Here is a 24,729-nt window from a genome sequence, read left to right on the forward strand (position 1 = left end):
AATATGAAGGATTTGAAGGAATCTGGTAAGTTTGGGAGATGTACAGGAGGGAGAAGGTGCCTCACATGTCCAAGCAGCTCAAGACCCCCACCACTGACCCTCTGCCTGCACGGGCACCTTCTCCCGCCAAAGCCCTGGCAGAACAAGAGGAGCAACACCCTCTCTAGACCCTTCCCCAGCATCTCCAAGCCAAAGCTGCCCTGCTCTCCAGTGCAGCCAGGAGCATCACTCACCAGCCTCAGGCCAATGTCCTTATGGCCACTCAAAAGTCAGCAGCAAGAAGCACTTTGGGTGAGCCCAGGCCACCAGAGGCCTGACACCAGAGGGTGGATGTGGTACAGCTCGAGGTGTTTGGTGCCAGCACTGGCTTGAAGGAGCTCTGTGGTGGGTAATGACTGACCTGCCAGCTCTGACAGTGAGGGCTGGATGCACTCCTGACCTCCCAGGGTGTCATGCACAGAGGTGGTGGGTGCTCTGACACCCATCTCCACACACAAGCTTCAGTCCTAATGGTGTTTCCTGCTGCACTGAGAAAGACAACACCAAGTCAGTGGTGGGGCAGGCGGTGGAAGGTGATTCCTGTGGACACAGAACAGTTTAGAGCTGAGGAACTGAGGCAGCATCACACAGCAAAGGAACCAACACCACTCATGGTTGGGCAGTGACATTGGCTTGAGTCCTTTATGGCCTCCAACTCCAGCAGCACCTCCCATATCGCTGACACACTGGAGCCAGCTCTTCAGATGGAGACTCTTCATTTAGGGTACAAGAGGAAGGGAAAGAGGTGTCCAACAGCAGCTCCTTCCCCTAAGTGCCTACATGCTGGTAAAGCCAAACTGAGCTTAAGCATCCTGATGTTCAACCAGTTGAACACCATCCATCAGCCAGCATACACCACTTCAGAGAAGAGATATGGAAGAGTGTGGGCAGAAGAGCAGCAGCAGCAGGAGGAAGACATGGGCAAGGTGGTTGGTTTCCAGCTCTCAGATACCCATGGACCACTTAAAGCATTGGCAGATGAGTGCCTGAGAAGATGCTGCTCGGTCACAACAGGAACCTAAGGAGGCATCAGCCTCCTGGGGAGGGCTCTGCTCCTCCCCATAGGGTGGGTGACAGCCCATCACCCTATAGCTCCCTGGAGCCAGAGCTGGGATAAGCTTGGGCTGGGAAGGAGCAGATAACCTTTGGCAAACAGAAGCCACTGGAGCCCTCTTGGAAGAGGAAGGGGAGTGCAGGGATGTTTGCAGCGTGTTTATTGGAGGAGTGCTGGTCTCTGGGGAGAGGTTACTTGGTCTTGTTTTCTCCCAGTGGGATCTGGAGGAGCGTTGGAGACTGTTCCATGATGCGGACCAGCAGCTGGTCAATGTAGTTCTCCAGTTCATGGATGTGCTCCTCCTTCTTGTTCAGCTCCTTCTCCTTCTGCAGCAGGAGCTCGATGAGTTCATCGTGGGTCAAGTGATAATACTTGGCTGACTGGTCCAGAACGGTGGGATCCTGTGGTAGAAACCAAGAGGAACATTCAATGAGTCACAGAATCGTATCATGGAATGGTTTGGGTTGGGAGGGACCTTAAGTCAAATGAAACCCCTGTCCCCCAACAGTTAAAAGCTAAAGGTGGGAGCACAACAGAGCCCATTCCCTTGCTATGAGACTTGCCATCAGCTACCTCCCTTTCTGGAGCTTCCACTCTCTTCAGTCCTCCAGCAGCAGGAAAAGACAATTAGGAGCTGAAAAACCCCTTTAGGAGCTCCCAGAGGATGAGAGCTCCAGGCGATTCAGGTTTCCAGACAGGCTGGAACAGCACAGGGGAGCAGGACCCGGACAGACCTCATCCCAGATAAGTTGAGATGCTCCTAACCCGTAACGTGAACTACCTGTGGAACCAGAAAGGGCTTTCTGGGCACAGAGGTTGTACTTGTCCTTCCACTCAGGTGAGCCCCAGCAGTAGCATTTTATAGGTCAGGTTGGGGAGGCAAACAGAGCAGCAGTGGAGAAGGAGGAGCAGGACAAGAAAGGAGGAGAAGGCACCCCCTGACACTGTGCCCTCAGACATCTCACATGGGTGTTTTCCTTGCCTCAACATGCCAGTGTATGGGATACAGCAGGCAAGAGGCAGGAGCAAGGCTCCAGGAAGAACTTTCCCCTCTGCCTTCAGGCCTTTCATCAGGCACTTATCTCATCCCATCCTCTCATCTCTGTGGATAACCTGGCATTGGTTCACACCCTGTACAACAAAAACCCCAACCCAAAGCAAGCAATGGGAGAACAACAGGGTGAGAAGATCCAGAGACCAAGCCATGGAGGAAGGCAACCAGGATTGAGGATGTCAGGGTTAACACACAGTGGGCTTTGCTCACACTGTGGCAGGACCCAGTTCCACCTCATCCCACACCAGCATCCTGCTCCTCTGTCACCAGCTACGGAACATCTGGAGGAGGTGCGAACGCAGCTCTCATCTCAGAGGGATGTTCCTACCTTTAATTTCTTGGAGTCTGCCTTCTCCGGGTGAGAGGACGGGGCCACAGGCTGGACGCTGCTCGTGGTGACCGTCTTCAGCTTCTCCAGCCCATTGCTCAGAGCAGTCGTCAGGCTGGACCTGTGCTGCTGCTTCTTCTCACTGGAGACCTCCTGCATCGCAGCGCTGATGGGTTTCACTGGGTGAGGACTAAGGAGAACAAGGAGGTTGGACAGTTAAAACCCTCCCAGGATGGGGAGCAACACCGATAGCTCTCCCTGGGGTTCTTCACAGACTGGTTTGGTTTGGAAGAGAGCTTAAAGCTCATCCAGCTTCAACCCCCTGCCACCTTCCACTAGAGCAGCTTGCTTCAAGCTCCTGTGTCCAACCTGGCCTTGAACACAGCCAGGGATGGGGCAACCACAGTTTTTATGGGATGGGACCCACTGATGACATTCAGTGAGCTCCACACAGCTCAGCTGCTCTGAGGAGAGCCCATGTTCTGCAGAGCAGGCAGCCCAGAGTGCTCTCCAGCACCATTTCCACCCAGAGGTGAGATAAGGTGCCCCAGAACATGTGTGTTTGGCTGAGATAGGCAACAGATCCCCATGCCCACACCTCTGCTGCTCAGTCCGCACTGAGTCCTGTGGGTCAAAACTCCCACCAGGCACTGGTACCATAGGGGAAGTTCAACCCAGGTCCAATGTCATCAGAAGCTGCTACATCCACTGCCCAGAGCGGGGGTTTGGGGCTCAGGAGCCCCCAGGTTAGAGTCTGGAGTCACCACTGATGCTTCAGGGATGCTCCTGAACTGCCTCAGCCCAAGAGCTGGACTCCACCTGCCTGAAGACACCACAGATTTGTCTCCTTCCACCAGCCAAAAGGGAGAGTGAGGAGGCTGTGTCTGAGGGCACCTTCTCTGTCACTTGAGAAGGAATTACAGTTTCAGTTATTCTGGCCTCATTCTTCACCCAAAAAATTGTTTCTGGACTTAATCAAAGTCCTTTTGCTTTTCAGTGTGATGGAAAGAGAAGTGACCTGATGCTACTGTCCTGCAAAGAATACACAGACCTCAGGATGAAATCATAGAATAGAATCACAGAATCAAGCAGATTGGAAAGGACCTTTAAGCTCATCCAGTCCAACCGTTCCCAGCACTGCCAAGGCCACCACTAACCCATGGCACTGAGGCCTCGTCTCCATGGTGTGTGAACACTTGCAGGGACGGTGCCTGCAGCCCTGCCCTGGGCAGCCTGTTCCAATGCCTGAGCACCCTTTGGGGCAGGAATTGTTCCTCAGCTCCATCTAAACCTGCCCTGGTGCAGCTTGAGGCCGGTTCCTCTTGTCCCATCCCTTGTTCCTTGGGAGCAGAGCCCAGCCCCTCCTGGCTCCATCCTCCTCTCAGGCACTTGTAGGGAGCCATCAGGTCCCCCCTGAGCCTTCTCTTCTCAACACTGAACCCCCCAGGTCCCTCAGCCCTTCCCCATCACACTGTGCTCCAGGCCCTGCACCAGCTCCATTGTAAAATCCACCAGGAGCTCTGCAAAGCCTCTGCTCCCACCAGATGCAGCAGCACAGGGATAATCCCCAGTGTTGGGCATCCAAACAGTGCTGCAGGAGAAGAGGGACCTTAGCAAGGTGAGCAAACACAGTCACCCTTTACAATGGGGATGTCAGGGTGTTGGTACAATGGGCTGTAGGAGGACTGACACCCACAGTGACGGTGTGAGCTGTTGCTGGGCTGGGACTGACACCTCTCAAGTCTAGCTTGAGCTTAATGTGCTTTGAAAGCTTTCAACCCTGTTCCAGGACTGAGATGACACCTTTGTCCCAGCCTCATTCATCACATCAGGCATCAGGTGGGTGGACCAAGTCCTCAAGGCTGGTGCTTTCATGCCATGTCAATGGTGATGGGATCAGGACATATCAAGCAGTCTCCTTGTGCTGACAGGGCACGTCTGAAGTCCTCTTCAACCACGATGATGCCTCCTGTCATCCATTTGCTATGAGAGGACAGCAGTGGTAGCCACTGACCAGCTCCAACAAGCCAAAGGATTGTCCTTGTCACTCCTTGTCAGAGCTGTCCGAGTGCATGGACAGAGCCAGGGTTCCAAAGCAGCATGGAAGGATGGAGAGGGACCCCACAAACGACTGTGGGAACAATCCTGTTCCTCAAAACACGCGGTTCAGGAAGGAGACCAGTGGGGGCACCGCTTATCCCAGCCAGATATGAACACAAGCAGCTCCAAATGCCGTCAGAGAATCCCAGACTGGTTTGGGTTGGAAGGGACCTTAAAGCTCCTCCAGCTCCAACCCCTGCCACGGGCAGGGACCCCTTCCACTGGAGCAGCTTGCTCCAAGCCCCTGTGTCCAACCTGGCCTTGAACACTGCCAGGGATGGGGCAGCCACAGCTTCTCTGGGCACCCTGGGCCAGCGCCTCAGCACCCTCACAGGGAAGAGCTTCTGCCTAAGAGCTCAGCTCAGTCTCCCCTCTGGCAGGTTCAAGCCATTCCCCTTGGCCTGGCCCTACAGGCCCTTGTCCCAAGCCCCTCTCCAGCTTTCCTGCAGCCCCTTTAGGCACTGGAGCTGCTCTCAGGTCTCCCCTTCAGGAGCCTTCTCTTGTCCAGGCTGCCCCAGCCCAGCTCTCTCAGCCTGGCTCCAGAGCAGAGGAAGGCCCAAAACAGCATGGGCCGATCTCACCTCGGCACCTCTGACATTCCCAATCCTGCCTCTTACGAGTGCCACGTGACGCTGCCACAGTCACACACCAGAGTTCCCCATCACTTAAGGAGCTGCCCAACTGCTCCAAGGCAGTGGAGTCCCCAGTGCACTGTCATGGGCTGTCCTTTAGGTCCCACCTGTACCAGAGACACCTTCCCAGTGGTGAAGGCACCATCCCTCCCTTCCCCAAAGAGCAGAAAGGGATCCTCCGCACACCTGAGTGCTGCAAATGATGCTCTGAGCACCCACATCAACCCAGCAGCAACACTTCCGTGGTGGGAGCCCTCCCTCACTGCAGGACCTGCAAACACAATCCCAACACGTGCTCTTCCGGACACTGATTTCCCCGGCTCCATCTTCAGATCCAGCACACCAGAAGCTGTTCCAACCTCCCAGCTCCCTATAACCAAGCTGTGTCCCACCCAAACCAGGCAGGAGCTGCTGGTGTCGGTCAGACACACAAGTCTAGCGCTTGACTTGCCATCTTGGATGAGACAATCAGCTCAGAGCCCTCTGGACATTTGGGAAGAGGACATAGGACCCTGCAGGAGTTTCCATCCCTCCAAAGGAGGGCATGTACCCTCAGCACACCAGATTCCCAATAATCCACACCAGCTCTCCATACCAATCCAGGTACCAGCTCCTCCTTCATCTCATGGGAGAGAAAGCCACTTTTGTCCCAGCTCAGCCTTCATGTCCATTCTAAGTCTTTCCTTTTCCCTTCCACCTTATTTCTACCGTATCTTTTCTTTGTCTACCTTGCCACTGAGCATCTTATTAAGGAGATTCCTTAAGGAAAGGCCAACCTGGAAAAGGCCCTTCCTTTTCCTCTCTCCCCTATGACAATGAGTCACCTCTCCCCAACCTTATCAAGTAATGCAGAACCTCAGAGCCTTCCACAGGGACCTCAGGAACTCCTCCAAGGTGACTCCTTCAAAGGTTCTTCAGTCCCAGCAGCAAGAATCCAAACCATCCATGGTTTACAGGCAGAGCAACCAGAGCAGAGATGTTCGAGGCCGCCTCAGACATGCACCAGGACAGAGGCCAGCACTGACACAATGACCAGCTCTTAGGTCCAAGCCCACTTTCCTCCCATGAGCCAGTCAGGACTTGGATGGATGCACAGTCAATCCCAAGGATGACTGTGAGCATCTACCGTCATGTACCATCCACACGGAGTGTTCTGGGAGTACACTCGTTGCCTAAATCTACCCTTTGGGACTGCAGGACACTTCTCTTTCCATCTCTACCCACAAATTGTGACCAAGGTTACCTGTTGGGGGGTGAAAAATCCAATTAGGAATGATTTGAGGATCTGGCCTCCATGAAGGGATAAAAACCCAAACCAGCTCCCAGCCCCAGCTCGTGCTGCTCTTTGCTCCCAAGGACACCAAATCCCCACTCAAGCCAAGGAGGGATCCCCATGCAGAAGGGCTGCAGCTCAGCTACGTTCTGCTGTCCCCATCTCCTGCCTCCCTCCCCAGCCCCATGACCAGCACTACGCTTGGGCCAGGTGGGATTTTATCATCTCAGTGCCCCCATCAAGCTCCCTTTGCCTCTGTAGCAGAAGTGAGGCCAGCCAAATAAATCCCTGCCAGAAGACCCATGTAGGACCCCATGGAAACCACAAGAGCTTGATCCCTGATGCTCTGCGCAGAGCCCATGACCACCTTCTGCCCAGGCAGACCAGGGGAAGGTGCACCAAGAGAACTTGATGACCTGAAGGACACAGAGCAGGAGTCCTCACCCTCAACTCAGCATCTTCCTCATGGCATTTCTACAGCCCAAAGCTGACCTGGGAGGAGGAACAGCCCCTTCCTTCCTTGATGCAACACCGCAATATCCCCCTTCCCATTCCCATTATCCTTAAGGCTAAATCCTGTGGCTTCATAACCAGTGGGCATCTCTGCAGGAGGAAGGGAAGATCAGCATCTGCCACCGCCCTGGTGACACCACTTTTGGCTATGGAAGGAAGAAGGCTTTTAGTCCCTGATGGTCGTTTAAAAAGGAAAGAAACCAAAGCTGAATGACAAGGGAAGGGGCAGGAGCTGTGCACATGCCATGAAGGAACTCATGAGAGCATTAACGGCTGGAAGCTCTCCTGGCAGACACGGAAAAGGCACCTATTGCAAGCACAGGGAAGATGATGGAGCCAAACTTAGCATCGAGTGCAATGCGGATGCAATTCTGCTGCGTTTTCAGCTGGGGCAGGTCTTGGATGCATCAAACCATTTACCCTACGTTAGGGCAAACACGGGACACCAGTGGCCATTCCTCGTGATCCAAGAAAGCCAAAGCTTCAAGCTGCTCAAGCCTGGACTCTCTGGGACCACGGGAAGGTGAGGGAAGAGTCCCTGCAGCAACACATGGAGCATCCTCCTTGGAGTCGGCTGCTGAGGGATCCACTTACCAACCCCGTTGCTAAGAGCAGATGGGAGCCAGGGTTCACCTCTACCAAACACAACATCCCTTCGCCTTCCCCGGAATGCTCACCTGGAAATCTGCTGGAAAAAGGGCTTCTCAGCTGGCTGTGTCTCCCTGGGCAAAACCAGGAGCGCTGAAGCTTGTGTGTCCCCGGGCTGTGGCATAGGGCAGGGCTGGGCGGCTGCGCGGCTGGTGGCGGCAGGGCAGGGGCAAGGGAAGTCAAACTGCTCTGGGTTAGTTGCAGCCACGAGGAAAGGGGTGGAGAAGGCCAAGGGCTGGTGGTCATGCAGGAAGGGTTTGCCTAGCACATCCCCAGGGAGGTTAGTGGGGAAGCCTTGCCCAAGAGCTTCCTCTTGGAGGCTGGAGAAGCTGGAGCCTCCCTGAGCAAACCTTTCGGGCAGCACAGGTTGAACAGGGATGGCGTCTGGTGGCTTCTCCACAAAGGGGTTGGTTGGGGGGTTTGGGCTGAGTGCTGGAGCAAAGGGGTTTCTCGGGGTTGAAGCGTCCTCTTTGTGCCTCTCCTCTGCCCCTGCTGCCTTCCAGAAATCAGCCTTCTTGAAGTCTATCCCGGGCTCGCTGGCTGTGGGGCTGCCCTGCTCTGCCTCCCAGGGAGTAACAGCCACTGCCATGGGGTGCCACGGCTCACCCTGGCCTCCTGCTTGCCCCATGGGGCCGGCCACCAGCTCCTGCTGCCCCTCACCATCACCCCGTGCCAGCTCTGGCTGCGGTGGGCTCTCCCCATGCGCTAACCTTTGGGGTTGTGGTGCTGAGCTGAGACCCACGGGGTGACCGGCTGCTTCCTGCTCTTCCAGAGCTGTCCAGAAGGTTTCCTGCTGGGCCAGGTCTAGCTTGGAAGGTGGGTTTAGTCTTGAGGTACTGAGGTCCTCAGGGAATGGCTCCTGGTTGGAGGCCATCTCCCACTCGATCCCCATCAGAGGGGATAAACCTGACTGGCCTAATCCATTCAGGGAGAACTTTGATGGGCAGGTCTTGAAGTGCTCAGCTGCAGGTGTCTCATTCATCTCTGATGGCTCTTCCCTCAAAGACGTGTCCCCTTTTGCCAGCTCGTGAGCTCTCGCCTCCACATGAGCTGCTGAGTCCACAGGGGCAGATTCCACATCTTTGGAGACCGGGAACTCACTCCCAGCTCCATCCACTCCCACTGTGGATGCGCTGGGAGATGCTGGGCCGGAGGGCTCGCTGCTCAGACAGCTCCTGGGCAGCTCCACCTCTGCCTTTGGGCCCTCCACCTCCTCCCGTTGCTCCTCACCCCCTCGCTGTGGGTTGCAAGCATCTTCCTCCTCGCCATCCCCTCCACCTCCCATGGCTGCGAACCACCTCGGAGGTTTGGGTGGTGGCGCAGTGGAGCTGGCCACCATCTCCTCCTTCTCTCGGCTCCCTGTCCATGGAGAGAGGACAACCTGCCTCTCCCGAACGTCAGAGCTGAGCCTCACTCGGCTGTCGCTGGCCTCCAGCCTCATGCTGGCCTGGAGCCGGTACACCGATGTCCGAATGTCGAACGCGTCCTCCTCCCCTCCGGCACCCTGAGGCTCCATCCCGGGCTCGGGGACCACAGGGAACCGTCGTGGGGCCACATCCGGGAGCACCCGTGGGGGCACAGCCACCACGTTGCTGCCTGGCAGGGGCTCGGAGGGCAGCTCGGGGCTGAAGGTGCTTCTGGGCAACACGCAAGCGGCGGCGCGGGAGCTGCTCTTGGCCTCGAAGGTGCCCTCGCTGAGGAAGGCTGGACGTGAGCTGAAGGTGCTCTCCTGACCCACGTGCTCCTGCCCTGCCATGCTCTGGGTGCTCTCTGATGGGTCAGGGGTGGTTTCGGTGGCTATGGTCATCCAGCTGTTTGTCCCTGCACTAGAGGCGTCCTCCTCATTGCTGTCCCCTTCCTCCCTAACACGGTTGGGAGCACTCAGTGGGGTTGAAGCCTCTTTCTCCCCTGGGTTTCCCGAAGCAAACGTGGTTGTCCAAACGGTAGGAGTGCTGCTTTTCCTCCTCCTTCCCATTGACCCCACAGACACGGGGCTCAGCACATCCTCTATCACGGTGGCTTCCTGGGTTGTGCTCACCAGGTTTGCCCCCACATCTAACCCCGAGAAGTTGGTCCAAGCCCGTAGAGTTGCGGGTATTTCAGTGCTCATCTGCGCATCAGCCTTTGTCCCCTTCTCCTGAGGTGGCTCCACTGGTCTCTCTGTGGGGCTGGCCACACCAGGATCATCGATGAAAGCCATGCCCTCTGCTGCCACCGAGGCAAAGAAGTTCTCCTTCTTCAGCTCCGGTTTGAGCCTGCTGGTCGCAAAGGCATCGAAGGTCTCGTCCCACTCCGAGAGGGGAGGAGGGACAGCGGGCTTCTTGTCCGGAGGAGGAAGGGCTCCTTGTGATGGGGGAGTTGTTTCTGGAACGGGGACACCAACACTTTGGGCTGGAGACTCCCTCTCTGGGTCTTTAGGTCTTAGGGAGGCAGAGGGACTGGAATCCTCAGAGGAATAAAAGCTCCCAGCGACCTCTGGAGCAGCACGTGGCCCAGGCGGGAAACTAGAGAGAAAGTGAGTAGGTGAAGGAGAATTTAGTACCTGGTCAGCGAGGAGGTCCTCAAAGAAGGGATTGCTCTGCAGGGAGTTGAGGAATGGGTTGGTAGGGGACAAGCATCCGGGTTGACCGTCTCCAAGAGCGGGAGAGAGGTTAGTGCTTGGCATGCTAGCGAGATGGGCTACGGCAGCAGGAGGAAACTGGGCAGGGGAGCAGGGAGGAAAATGAGAAGGAGCATCTGAGCTGGTTTCTACCTGAGGAGACACTTCCAGGCTGTGGAGGGAAGACAAAAGAGTCCTCCTGGTTAATGCTGTGACAGAGCTGTAAGCACACACCACACACACTCCAAAGCAATGCCATGATCAAATACGTTCTCGTCTCTCTGGTTAGGCAGAGCAATGATTATGGAGTCAAGGCATGGAAAGGGCATGCACGACACACAGGAGAGGGCAGCCCTTCTTCTAGATGTCCTCCACACTTCCCCTTCCTACCTTAGCAAGCCCCAAGACTCAGGAGCCAAGAGGTTTTCCCACCTCCTGCAGCCCAAGGAGTGGGCTCAGGGGTTTTGGTGTGTACAAGGAGCCGGGATGGGCTCTTGGATCGGGATTATTGAGCCAGGAAGAGCACCCAGGAGTGAGTCTTTCCCAGCTTATCCCAGTGCTTCAATACCTGTCTGCCAGCACATCAGGGTGACAGCAGATGTGGTGCTCCCTCTGGCACAGAAGGGAGGGGAGGGCAACCAAGCAGGAGGGAGCACATGGCCAGGATGCGGCCCTGGATCCGCTCCTGACTCTGCCCAGTGCCCCCACATCCCCTTCATCCCATCGCTTCTGGCCTGAAACCCCATGGAGGACCCCAAGGAGGAGGAAGGGATCCAGCACACCTCAGATTCACACTGCACATCCTCCTGTACCTCACCCCATGTCAGGCAGCCCGTTCCCTGCTGCCTTTCCAAGAGGGACTACAGTGACCTTGCTTTGGGATTCACTGATCTTCCTTTGGGATCTCCTCTGGCAATATGCATCACCCCCACGGGGAACTCACCAGGCTGGGGATCATCATCTTGGTGGTTTTCACATCATGGTGTGGACACCCCATGTCCCAACCGGTGCTCTGATACCATAATCCCTCCTCCTGAGCCTGCATCCCCTTCACTCACCCCTACCCGGAGCAATCCCAGTGCCAGGATGGGAACACCCAGCACCAGGACTGAGCTGCCCCAAAACTGAGGCAATGGGATCACCTCCTTCTGCATCAGCCACCACAGCTGAGCTTCAGAGCCCCCAGCATTGGATTGGGAGAAACATGGACATTCACCAGCCAGCACTGGGCATGGCAAAGATTAATGAGGAATGAATGAAGGAATGGCCCTAGGGACACACCATGGCATTCCCTGCCTCCCCTGAGGGGACCACAGGCAGCGCTGGAAGATCATGGTCAATGCGCTGTCAAATGGGAAAGTCGCCTGGAAAACTGTGTTCTTGTGTTCATAAGGATGCACAAAAGCCTCAGACACTTTTTAAAGCTCAAAAATGCCATCTTGAGGCAGAAGCTGAGGACGTGTGAAGGTGCAGCACAGAACCATAACCACGGAATCACAGAATCACTCAGGTTGGAAAAGCCCTTTAAGCTCATCCAGTCCAACCCTTACCCCAGCACTGCCAAGGCCACCACTAACCCATGGCACTGAGGCCTCATCTCCACGGGCTGTGAACACTTGCAGGACGGTGCCTGCAGCCCTGCCCTGGGCAGCCTGTTCCAATGCCTGAGCACCCTTTGGGCAGGAATTGTTCCTCAGCTCCATCTAAACCTGCCCTGGTGCAGCTTGAGGCCGGTTCCTCTTGCCCCATCCCTTGTTCCTTGGGAGCAGAGCCCAGCCCCTCCTGGCTCCATCCTCCTCTCAGGCACTTGTAGGGAGCGATCAGGTCCCCCCTGAGCCTTCTCTTCCCCAGACTGAACCCCCCAGGTCCCTCAGCCCTTCCCCATCACACTGTGCTCCAGGCCCTGCACCAGCTCCAGTGCCCTTCTCTGGCCCCACTCCAGCACCTCCATGTCTCACAGCAGGCAGGTTATGTGCTGCCCATGCCCTGGACCATGAGTGATGCACAGATGGGGAGGAGTCTGTGCTCACTGCAGCAGGGTGGCAGGACCCCCTCCTCCCTGCTCCTGGCAGCTTCACAGCCCCTCTCACACATCACTTTCCAAGCAGCAACCTTGGAAAATGCTTATCTGTGCAACCAATACCACCAGAGTCCCTCCATCCCAGTTTTAAGGTAGGTAACAAACACAGAAAGTGGCTGAAGCTCAACTCCAGCACCCATCAGACACCACACCAGATACTACTGAGCAGAACTGGGAATTCAAGCACCAAAGCACCCATAAGAAACATCATTTCCCCCCAGACCTGCAGCACACTTGGTGCTGTGGGCAGAGAGAGCTCCTGGGTCACCTCTCCTGCAGTCACTACACAGCAGTGATGGCCATGGCCAAGCATCCACTCCAGTCCTCCCAGAGTCCATCCACGCTCTGCTGCGGGCTCCATGTCCTCTCCAGGCATGTACCTCCACAGAAGATAACTCAGAGCTGCCCAGCTCTTCCTGGCTGTTTTGAGCTCTCTGTGAGAACAGAACATCTCCAGGACAAGCCATGGAAGGAGGTGATGGAGAAGGTGATGGATCTTTAGGCACAAACCAGCCCAGAATGACCAGCTCGGCTTGGAGCTGACCTGTCCATGCATGCTGTGATGGGCAGGGACACCTTCACTGGAGCAGCTTGCTCCAAGCCCCTGTGTCCAACCTGGCCTTGAACACAACCAGGGATGGAGCATTCACAACCTCCCTGGGCAACCCATTCCAGTGCCTCACCACCCTCTCAGTAAAGAATTTCTTCCTTAGATCCAACCTAAACTTCCCCTGTTCAAGTTTGAACCCATCACCCCTTGTCCTGTCACTACAGTCCCTGATGAAGAGTCCCTCCCCAGCATCCTTGTAGGCCCCCTTCAGATACTGGAAGCTGCTCTGAGGTCTCCACGCAGCCTTCTCTTCTCCAGGCTGAACAGCCCCAACTTTCTCAGCCTGTCTCCATACAGGAGGTGCTCCAGCCCCTGATCATCCTCGTGGCCTCCTCTGGACTTGCTCCAGCAGCTCCAGGTCCTTCTTACACTGAGTTTCCCCTCTCTGCTGAAGGATGCTGAGGAAAACCAGGAGCTGAGGACGGCGAATTCCTCTAGAGGGAAACCTCCGCCTGCAGCAGCCTGATGGGAGATGATCTTGCTGCATTCAAACGCTGACTCACCCTCCTCCTCCTCCTTCTCCTCCTCCTCTTCCCATAGCCCAGCACACAGCTCCGCCAGCCAAAATAAATAGCTGGTACCTTTCTGCCCTCATTTCTGTGTTTGGCAGCACTTCACAGGCGTGGTTTAGCCTCTCAGCATCGAAAAAGGAGAGAAGAAATCTTGCTGAGCAACCCCCTGATGGAAAAGTCTCTTGCAAACAGCTTGTTCAATGCAGGGGTTTTCCCCTATGGATTGCAGCCTAGATTCCAGGCTGAAGGCAAACACCCTGCAGGCACAGGGCACGGTCCCCAGCCATCACAGCCCATCTGCAAGAGGATGGGTTAAGCTGCACCATGGAGATAAAGGGAATGTGCTCAAATGTCAAGGTTTGGGGAGGGCAAGGCTCAAGTCCAGCTAGAATAAGTCAAGGTTAAGAGCTGCACTGAAGCTCAAGTGGAAAATCCCTCCTAAGAGGGCTGGAGCACAGAATTCCAGCCTGGTGTGGGTTGGAAAACACCTTGAGATCATCCAGTTCCAACCCCTTGCCACAGGCAGGGACACCCCGCAATGAACCATGCCACTCACAAGCTGCTTTTGGCACCATTTCCCTGTGGACCAGCACAGAGCAAGGGCTGAGGTGGAAAACCAGCAGGATCAGGGCGCTGGAGGCGCCAGCAGCAGCTTCAAAGGCTGGCAGGGATCAGGAATTTCCTCCCATCAGATTGGTGTGGAAAGGGTTGGGATAGGCTATGGCAGCCCAGGACATTTTTGGACAGGGTGGGAAGGAGGCAGAGGATAAAAGCAAACACTGCTTTTAAATAGGAATTCTGGAGGTGAAAGGAGTGGCTTTAGGTCTCTGTGGAGTAACTGCTTTGCTTTCCCCTTGGTCCTCACCTGCCCATCATCCCAATTACAATGGCCCAGTCCTGCTTTATAGATGTGGCCCCAAAACACAGGGATAAACACATAAATAGCAGAGATGGGATCTGGGAAGTGGGAGCCCAGGTGGGTGCAAACCCCAGAACCTGCTTTCCATAGGATCCCAGCCTGGTTTGGTTTGAAGGGACCTTAAAGCTCCTCCAGCTCCAACCCCTGCCACGGGCAGGGACCCCTTCCACAGGAGCAGCTTGCTCCAAGCCCCTGTGTCCAACCTGGCCTTGAACACTGCCAGGGATGGGGCAGCCACAGCTTCTCTGGGCACCCTGGGCCAGCGCCTCAGCACCCTCACAGGGAAGAGCTTCTGCCTAAGAGCTCATCTCAGTCTCCCCTCTGGCAGGTTCAAGCCATTCCCCTTGGCCTGTCCCTACAGGCCCTTGTCCCAAGCCCCTCTCCAGGTTTCCTGCAGCCCCTTTAGGCACTGGAGCTGCTCTCAGGTCTCCCCTTCAGGAGCCTTCCCTTGTCCAGGCTGCCCCAGCCCAGCTCTCTCAGCCTGTCAAGAGAAGGTTTTTAACCTGCAAACAGCACCAGTACTGTTATTTGTACAGGAGAAAGCACAATTTCTCCCTTCTATTGCCAAGCCTGAGATGCAGCCTCCTTTTATCATTCCGATTCACCCTGCAGGGAGCAGGCTCTGTGGAGCTCTGATAACACTGGAGGAAACCCTGAAAACAGTGAAACCAATTGTTTTAGCCTCAGCTGAACCTGCTGAGCTCCTTCCTTCCCTACAGCCCTGGACCACACAACCTTAAGAACAACAAACCCCAAAGAGCCCTTTATTCAGGGCTCCAAAGAGCAAACACCATCTTCCTACTGCTTCCATTCCAGCCACTATCAAAGCCTGGTGGCTTTAGCAAAGCACAACCTTTGGGACCTCCTTCCTTGTGCAGGCAGTGAGTAACCAGCTGTAAATAAGTGCTGCTGATGGCTCAGCAAAACCCTGCCCATAAGAGAAGAGCAAAGCTCTTTGGAAAGCAGAAGTTAACCCAGAACCTTCCTGCTTTTAAGACAGGGTCTGGTTTTGCAAGAGGTTCAAGACTTGGCTTAGCTGGAGGCTCATTTCAAGCTGAGCTTTGTAAAGCAGCTTTCTAATTACAGAGCTTTTAACTAATGAGAGGTTGAGCTTTCTGGCCCCGCAACGGTGTCTGCTTTTGATGCTGTCTCCATCCATTTGGCTCCGGGTGAAACTTGACCTCTCCAGTGGGCAAACAGAGGAGGGAACGCTGCTGGCTCAGCTGGTAGGAGCTGCAGGGCTGAAGGTTCCAGAACGAGGAGAGCAAGAGGGGAAAATCCCTTCTGCAGGTAAGTTAAAGGCTTAAAACTGCTTCATGCAGAAGCTGTTCTCTCTACAAAGCAACTGTTCATCATGGAATCCTGGAATCCCAATGGAAGGGACCTCAGGGATCATCTGCTCCAACCTTTCCAGGCACAGTATGACCTAGATTGGATGGCCCAGGACCCTGTGCAGCCCAGTCTTAACAGTGTCCAATGTCAGGGAGTCACCACTTCCCTGGGGAGATCATTCCAATGCTTGTGCTCATTGGGAAACCTTTTCCTCTTGGGTCCAGTAGGAATCTCCCCAGCAGTAACTTCTGCCCATCACCCCTCGTGGTTTCTATGGGATTCCTTGTCCAAAGGGAGTCTCCGTCTTCTTTGCAGCCATCCTTTAAACACTGGACCATGGTGACAAGGTCTCCCTGAGCCTTCCCTCCAGGCTGAACAGTCCCCGGCTATGATCCATCTCCAGCTCTAGAAGGTACCAATCAGCTGCCCCAGATGCAGGTGGACACCCACAGAACACCCACTGCTGGGTGCCCAATGCATGCTTGAGAGACCATGCACATCTGATCCTACATTTGATGGTACCAGACCACACATTCAACCTGATACCAGCAAGACCTCAAAAGCTCTGCAACAGCTTTGCCCTGCATCAGTGATGTGCTCCACGAGGTCGTTCCGTGTAAGGAAGGAGAATAAAACCACACAAGAGTTGTGCAGAATTAGAATGAGCAACAGTGTTGGAATTAATGGTCAGAGAAATGAAGACCCAGGGAAGCCAGACCAGAGAAGGGCATGTCCCTGGGATGATGGAAAGGCCATTTCTGCATCAAATGAGACCCATTCACCATCTCCCATCATCCAGCCTGGGCCATATGGGGGAAAGCATCAAGATCCTGGGTTATTATTGCTCATGAGCTCTGTAAGGGTAACAAACCAGCCCAACTTGAAGTAAAGCTCTTGAGATTCCCCTTCTGGCTTCAGTTGGATAACCCCAAGCATCATTGGCTTTCTTTTAATCATGGAATGGTTTGGGTTGGAAGGGGCCTTAAAGCTCCTCCAGCTCCAACCCCTGCCACGGGCAGGGACCCCTTCCACTGGAGCAGCTTGCTCCAAGCCCCTGTGTCCAACCTGGCCTTGAGCACTGCCAGGGATGGGGCAGCCACAGCTTCTCTGGGCACCCTGGGCCAGCGCCTCAGCACCCTCACAGGGAAGAGCTTCTGCCTAAGAGCTCATCTCAGTCTCCCCTCTGGCAGGTTCAAGCCATTCCCCTTGGCCTGGCCCTACAGGCCCTTGTCCCAGGCCCCTCTCCAGCTTTCCTGGAGCCCCTTTAGGCACTGGAGCTGCTCTAAGGTCTCCCCTTCAGGAGCCTTCTCCAGGCTGCAGTTTAAGCTCATTACTTCCTATTTCCAATTTGCAAACTGCAATTAAAGCCCATTCAGCTGTTTAGAAATGCTCCAAAAGGAGCCTCTGTGAATTTGCTCCCTGCAGCCCGCACCGCTTCAAAGCAATTCCTATTTTGGGGAGAGAAAACCCCAGCTGGAGGAGCTGCTGCCGCACAGCTCATCCAAGTTCCTCCTATAGAAAACAGGCATCTGCAGGCAGGGTCCTGAGCAACCCAACTCTAAGCTAAGCCTAGCTCCAGCTTAGCTTGAATTCAACTGTGAGCACCGAAGTAGGTTAAGAGAGAACAGAGTGAAAACCCTCTGGGAAAGGAATAACACTGGGAATGGCTCCAGCAGCTGTCAATGGTTGTTAGAAACCAGCAGTGTTTGAGGGCACCTCTGTGATTATCCCCTGGGTTGGATGCTACTGGAGCCCATTTACATCCCTGCCTTGAGGACAGTGGTGTCCGTTGGGATAGAACAACTCACACAGGGGGATGGAGCACACGGAGCACATCTGCCTCAAACCCAGAGCTGCAAAGCAGGAGGGAACCTGGAGGTTCCTCACCCATTTATCATGGAAAAGGCTCCATAGGGAGATGCAGAGGGTATCTCCCATCCTACCCCACCGCAGGCTCACAATGCTTCAGCATCTGGCTCAGGCAGCTTGTGCAGTCACTGCCTGAGCACAGAAGGGCTTTGATGGGTTTTTCATACAGGATCTTCTATTGCAGGACTGAAACAGCAGCTTTATTATCACAAAATGAACTAAAAGGGAATCAAAGAACAATCTCGAGTGGTTCCATTCTGTCCTTCCTCAATCCCAGCATTCGCAGAACCACAGAGTGGTTTGTGTTGGAAGGGACCTTAAAGCTCCTCCAGTTCCAACCCCTGCCACGGGCAGGGACCCCTTCCACTGGAGCAGCTTGCTCCAAGCCCCTGTGTCCAACCTGGCCTTGGACACTGCCAGGGATGGGGCAGCCACAGCTTCTCTGGGCACCCTGGGCCAGCGCCTCAGCACCCTCACAGGGAAGAGCTTCTGCCTAAGAGCTCAGCTCAGTCAGATTCCTTTAGTCTCATCCAGAAACAAGCCTCGCCCTGGGGTGTGACACCCAATAACCGCCTGGAAATGAAAGACCCATAGGTGGGAATGGTGCCTCTGCATTCCCAGGACCTCATGTTCACCCCTCTGCTGCTGAGCAGCTCAGGGACAGAGCCCACATCCTGCCTTGTCCTTCCCTTCCCCATGGCCTCAGGGGAAAGAGCTCCAGGCCCTATGGTAGGAGGTGTTTGTGATGGGGAGCAGCTCCTGCCTGCCTCAGTGTCCCCATTGCCCAGGCAGTGCAGGATTGAGCCTCACCAGCCCCCGTGGCTCCTCTCCCATGCTCTCACCATCAGCTCATCCTCCTCTCAAGGCACCACATGTGCCACACAGCACAAGGACACATCTCCTGTCCTTGGGAAGGGGGTGGCAGCAAGTCCTTTTCACCCTTTGGCTTTAAAGGCCCCCCTACGAGCACAACACCATCTTGTGGGGTGAGAAGACGACGCTTTAGGTGCTGCCCTGCTCTGAAGCCCCAGGGAGCCATGTGCTCACCCTCCCTCAGCTCTGAGCAGCACTTGCAAAGCAGCTGAACCTGTGGGCATGTGGTTGGGTTGGATAAACCATGAGTGCCCTCCTCATGAAAGGAGGCTCAGACTGAATTAAACCCCTTCTGCTTCATACATGAGGTTCAAGTCAGCCCAGATTAGGAAAATCCCCTAATAAATCAACCCTGGAGATTCAACCAGCTCAGAACTGTTGGTTCTTTTCTCTGGCTGCTTTAACCCCTTTCCTCCCTCTCACTGAGCAATGACAACACCACACTGGGCTCTCAATCTCCCCCAGGAGCTATGGGGATGGACACAGGTGACCCATCAACACGACAAAGCCCACACAGAAACAGCACCACCACCACCACCACGGTTTGTGCGCCATGAACCCAGTGCTGAGGACTTGGGAAGAGACGAATCACCACACAAAGCAGGAACAATCAGAGATTCCCACCAGGGAGAAGGGAAGGTTGGGGTGGGATGGGAAGAGGAAGGAGCAGGGATGGGATTAGTTACTTCATTTTAAGGTACCAATGTACTGCATCCCCAAACTGGACCAGAAACAGAGGGGTGGGAGGCTGATAAATGTCATTCCGTGTCACTGTGTCCCACATCCCACAGTGTGCGTCAGGGAAGCTCTTTCAGCTCAAGAATAATGATCCTTTACTTTGAGGCCACAGAAATACTTGGCATGACCACACTGAGCCTCTGCACAGGGAAACAATTCCTTCTCCATGAAGTGGATCTCTCCCATTCCCAACTGGGAAACACAGCCCAGGAGGGCCAATGGAGTTGGTCTGTGGCAGAAGCCAGGGAAGGATGCAGGAAAATCACCCTCTCCTTGAGACATTTAAGACCAAGAAGCATTTCCCCCACTACCACCTCTCTGAGCAATTGGGAGCAGTCCCCTGCTGACGCTGGAGCGCATTTACCAGCTCAGTGTTGAAGACAGGACACCGGGACACCCAGTTCATGACCCAGGCATCACCACCCCCATTTCACTGACCTGGGTTTCTGAGGAGACTCCTTTGAACCAAACCAGCCGCTGCTCTTACTCCTCTCATCTCCTCCTGTGTGGATGGACGAGCCATGGGAAGATCCCACTTTCTCCCCTTGCCCTTTGCTCCCGGCATCGTTCTTATTGCCCCCGTGGTGGAAGAGGCCACCCTTTGCTTTCTTGTCTTCCTTCTTGGTGTCCTCAGCTTGCTTGTCCTTCGCTGTGTCCGTGGAGAAGACCATGGGAGCTGCAGCCTGGGTTGGTTTGCTCTCCATGCGACTGCTCTCCTCCATCCTGGCTCTGCCCAGATGGTTACTGAGGGTGACAGCTTTTGTGGAGACCCTGAGCTCCTCCTGCAGGGCCAAGCTGGGAGGAGATGGGATGAACCTGGGCTCGTCTCTCTGCTGTGTCCTCTCAAAGCTGCTGGCCCCCCAAGGCACCTCCTGGGGCTCGGGATGGAGGGGAGCAAAGCCGAAGCTCTCCTCCTGCCGCTTGGGAATGCTGGAGCTCTGTGGGACACACACAGGGCTCTTTGGTGCAGGCTCGTCGCTGTAAACGTGGCTCCCATTGATGCAGAGGGAAGAGCGGGACACGGGATCATTCTTTGGCTTCAGGCTTTGGATTGCTTTGGGCTCCAGGACTGGGCTCACCTGGGAGACATCATCACTGAATGCTCTCTTGTGGGTCAACTTTGGAGATGGCAACAAGTCTTTCACTGGGGGGGGAATCAAACACAAGACAGAGGCGAGGCCGCCTGAGTAACAGGTCCAGGTAGGACAAACATCCTTATCTTCCCCTTGCAAACACTGAAGACCTGGGAGATGAGACCAGCTTTCTCCCTGCCAGGCTCCCACTGCATAATTAAACTACCAGAAATGCAAAGCACAGGTCACAGGTATGTGGCTGCACAGGTTGTGCAATGTCCTCCCCAGACATCACCTCCCACTGCCAGATGCAGAGAGGAGTCTCTGTAAGACAGCAAATCCCTTGCCTGAGAGGATTCAAGGTGGATAATGCATGCAAGAAGGTACCCAGAGGCTACTTAAGGGCCAGGCCAAGCGGAATGGCTTGAACCTGCCAGAGGGGAGACTGAGATGAGCTCTTAGGCAGAAGCTCTTCCCTGTGAGGGTGCTGAGGCGCTGGCCCAGGGTGCCCAGAGAAGCTGTGGCTGCCCCATCCCTGGCAGTGTTCAAGGCCAGGTTGGGCACAGGGGCTTGGAGCAAGCTGCTCCAGTGGAAGGGGTCCCTGCCCGTGGCAAGGGTTGGAGCTGGATGAGCTTTAAGGTCCCTTCCAACCCAACCCACTCTGTGAGTCTACGACTGAGGGGGTTTTGCTTCCAAGTGATTTAAGAGTTTGCACTGAACGGAAGATGCGGAGTCTCTGAGCTCTGCTCCTGTATCCTGTGTGATACAAGCCCGTACTGCGCAGTGCCTGCTCCTCCCTCTCCTGCCTGACTGTGGCTACTGCAGCACCCAGCAGGTTTTGTCTGCGGAAGAGCCAGGTGAAAAAGGTGCCTGGGCTCCATGTGCCACGCAGCCACTCCTCCTCCTAGCGGGAAACTCCCCTTCACCACAACATTTGGCCTTGGGTGCCATGGTTTAGTGTGAGGTGTCTCTGCCCATGGCAGGGGGGTTGGAACTGGATGATCTTAAGGTCCTTTCCAACCCTGACTGTTCTATATTCAGACCAGTGCCTCCACCATGCAGCACAAACCAAGCAGCATCACATGCGTGGCTTCACCAGCACAGTGAGGAGCAGCACCAGTCTCCCACCAACGTGCGGATTTGCTGTCTCCAGCCAATTAAACCAGATCATTGCACATTGCTTCCAAGCAAGAATTCATTCTCCACAAGGACCCTTTTTGTTTGCAAATCGCCGCTGTCCGAGCGCCAAGAGCTTTAACACCAGGAGCCAGTCACTGCCTCAGCTCTGCCTCAGGCCTTAGGTGTCCCAGCAGACAAGCAGCAGCAGGGAAGTGCAGCAGCACTGTGCCCTCTCTCAGGGGCTTATTGCTGTGACCTGCTTTTAGGAGACAGAGAGGAAAAGGTCCTAAAGAACGCTCATAGCCCACAAGCTGATGGCGAGCTGCAGGGACAATGAGGCATCAACCCAAGCCCGGTTGTTCATAGAGTGTGAAAAGCAACATCTCCAATGCCCTTCCCTGTTCTGGGAAGCACAATGCTGCCAGCATGCAGAGGACCAAAGAGCCATAGAACGGTTTGGGCTGGAAAGGACCTTAAGATCATCCAGTTCCAACCCCTGCCACGGGCAGGGACCCCTTCCACTGGAGCAGCTTGCTCCAAGCCCCTGTGTCCAACCTGGCCTTGGACACTGCCAGGGATGGGGCAGCCACAGCTTCTCTGGGCACCCTGGGCCAGCGCCTCAGCACCCTCACAGGAAAGAACGTGTGCCTTATATCTGACTTAAATCTCCCCTGTTTCAGTTTGAACCCATCGCTCCTTGTCCGATCACTACAGCCCCTGATGAAGAGCCCCTCTCTGGCACCCAAAGGGAGATTCACAGATCTCAGAGGGTTTGTGCAGCCTGCAGGTAAGCAATGAGTTAAGAGACTTGCAGGAAAGCCTCAAGAGTCCCTCACAGAGAAAAGAAAAGGGGGAATAAAGAGGGGGAGAGGGAATTAAAGCCATTATCCTCTTACCAGAGCGCTCCATGGACACACTGCTGTGTCTGCTGGGGGATCTGGTTACCTCAGGAACATTCGAGGCCAGCCCCAGGCTGGCAGAGGAGATGGTGCTGTCGGATCCCAGGGAGGTGTTGGATTGAGTCAAGGATGACTTGCGGAGCTTGTTCTTCAGGAAGAAGCCCTTCACTTTGGACTTCTTGCCCCCAATGTCATAGTCATCCTCCATGTCCAGGCCGCCCATGCTGCTGGGGATGATGGCAGAGGCTGACTCCAAGTCATATTTCTTCTTGCCTTTCACCTTGTCCTTCAGCTTGCCAAAGGGTGACCGGGGCTTGTCCTTCATGGAGAGGTCGAACATGCTGGCTGTGATATTGTTGCGCGTAAACTGGATGCACACCAGGATCTCACCACGTTCCTTCTCCTTCTTCCCGGCCTTGGAGTGGAGCTTGTGCCACCTGGAGCCAGAGAGGAGAGAAAAGGAAAGGCCCTTAGAATCCAAGAATCCCAGCCTGGTTTGGGTTGGAAGGGACCTTAAAGCTCATCCAGCTCCAACCCCTGCCACGGGCAGGGACCCCTTCCACTGGAGCAGCTTGCTCCAAGCCCCTGTGTCCAACCTGGCCTTGAACACTGCCAGGGATGGGGCAGCCACAGCTTCTCTGGGCACCCTGGGCCAGCGCCTCAGCACCCTCACAGGGAAGAGCTTCTGCCTAAGAGCTCATCTCAGTCTCCCCTCTGGCAGGTTAAAGCCATTCCCCTTGGCCTGGCCCTACAGGCCCTTGTCCCAAGCCCCTCTCCAGCTTTCCTGCAGCCCCTTTAGGCACTGGAGCTGCTCTCAGGTCTCCCCTTCAGGAGCCTTCTCTTGTCCAGGCTGCCCCAGCCCAGCTCTCTCAGCCTGGCTCCAGAGCAGAGCTGCTCCAGCCCTCGCAGCATCTCCATGGCCTCCTCTGGCCTCGCTCCAGCAGCTCCACGTCCCTCTTGTGCTGCTGCCCCAGAGCTGGATCAGGGCTGCAGGGGGGGTCTCCCCAGAGCACAGCAGAGGGGCAGGATCCCCTCCCTGAGCTGCTGCTCACGCTCTGGGGGTGCACCCAGCACACGGGGGGGTTCTGGGCTCAAGCGCTCACTGAAGCTGGGTCATGGGGAGCTCATGAACCTTCTACTTCTGCATTTCACCATGGTACCGCATTCAAACAGGGAAGAACAAGACCTAGGCCACGAGGAAACTTTGTTCCCCAGAGCCATTACCAACCCGGTACCCTTCAGTCCCTTCTCCTCCCATAAGATGCTCCATCCTTCTGCCCTGCTTCCAGGCACTGCTTCCCTGGGTGGCTGCAGCAGGATGAGCAGGTCTCCAGCACAGCTCTTGTCCCTGCAGCTCTGATCCCTCTGCTCCAAGTGTGAACATTCCCCTTGACAAGGCACAAGGAAGTCTGTAGGTTCAGGACAGCCCCCATTTCTCCCTGCCACGTTTCATGGGTGAAACACAGCAATGAGAGGCAGAAGAACCTTCTAGACCTGGGTAACCAAATTCCCACTGATTTCCCAAGAAAGACAAATCCCAGCAGTGTTTTCCAGCCACTGGAAAGTGAAGTCAGTGGAAAGAGAACAAAACCAAGGGCAGGAAAATGTGAGGGGTGGAGATGGGTGTGAGCACCCTGAAACCTCCATGGAGAGGGGAAAACAGGAATCATGGCCTCCAGAGGTTTCCGAGTTAGTGCTGGGGGTGATACCACATCCTGGACAAAGGGAGGCGATGGAAAACCTGAGGAGCCTGCACTCTGCCTTGGGAAGGAGGCACAAACCCTTCATTCCCTGCTGGATACCTGGATAAATAACGTGGGCACAGCTGGAAGCACCCAGGTCCTTCAGCACACAACTGAGGTGCCACCGAAGGGCAGGAGGGACGGTGCTGGGCACGGACATGGGGGTAAATCAGGGAATGGTTTGGATTGGAAGGGACCTTAAAGCTCATCCCTACAGGCCCTTGTCCAAAGCCCCTCTCCCGGTCTCCTGCAGCCCCTTTAGGCACTGGAATGCTGTCATCATTCCTATTTCTTCCACTTGCTTATCCCACCCCTTTCCAATGCCCACTCCACTGTCAGTGCTCAGCCTCAAGCTCGGACACATCCAGACACGCAGAATAAAATCCATGGGGAAGAAAAGCAGCATTAACCCCTTCCAGCAAGTCACAGCAGCACAAAGCCTCCCAGAGAGGTTGATCCAGTGCCAGGGAGCAGTCGGGAAGCAGGAGCAGGTGAGTCAGATGGACACTTCCCGGAGCAGCCGTAGGGAAAGGGCTGTCTGGAACAGGCTGTGGCCACAGCGCATCAGCTCCAACATTGTTCAGCTTGATGCAAGACCTGGATGAGGTTCAAGAGGGAAGGGCTGCAGCGGCCTGGCTGCTGGGAAAGCAGGGATTCAGGAGCTGAATCATTCAGCTGGGGATGAGAAGAGGAAATCTCACAATGGGTTCCAGATCTGTGTCA

At 55.3% G+C, this 24,729-nt stretch overlaps 1 protein-coding gene across 2 annotated transcripts in view; it reads right to left on the reverse strand.

Moving 5' to 3' along the window:
* Window positions 1-1,212: 1,212 nt before the first annotated feature.
* RAB11FIP5 (RAB11 family interacting protein 5) overlaps window positions 1,213-24,729 on the reverse strand; it is a 35,588-nt gene continuing 12,071 nt past the window's right edge. Inside the window, exons 2-6 of one of the 2 annotated variants that reach the window (XM_080633727.1) lie at window positions 22,262-22,701; window positions 19,612-20,317; window positions 8,352-10,145; window positions 2,476-2,665; window positions 1,213-1,494 (exon numbers count right to left, since the gene is read on the reverse strand). In XM_080633727.1, the coding sequence (XP_080489853.1) occupies window positions 1,285-1,494; window positions 2,476-2,665; window positions 8,352-10,145; window positions 19,612-20,317; window positions 22,262-22,701 (3,340 nt within the window). In that variant the 3' untranslated portion in view covers window positions 1,213-1,284. Of the gene's footprint in view, window positions 1,495-2,475; window positions 2,666-7,670; window positions 10,146-19,611; window positions 20,318-22,261; window positions 22,702-24,729 lie in introns of both variants that reach the window. The other variant, XM_080633726.1, reaches the window with a different exon arrangement.

This window comes from Psittacula echo (assembly GCF_963264785.1).
Source record: "Psittacula echo genome assembly, chromosome: 1".
Taxonomy (NCBI): domain Eukaryota; kingdom Metazoa; phylum Chordata; class Aves; order Psittaciformes; family Psittacidae; genus Psittacula; species Psittacula echo.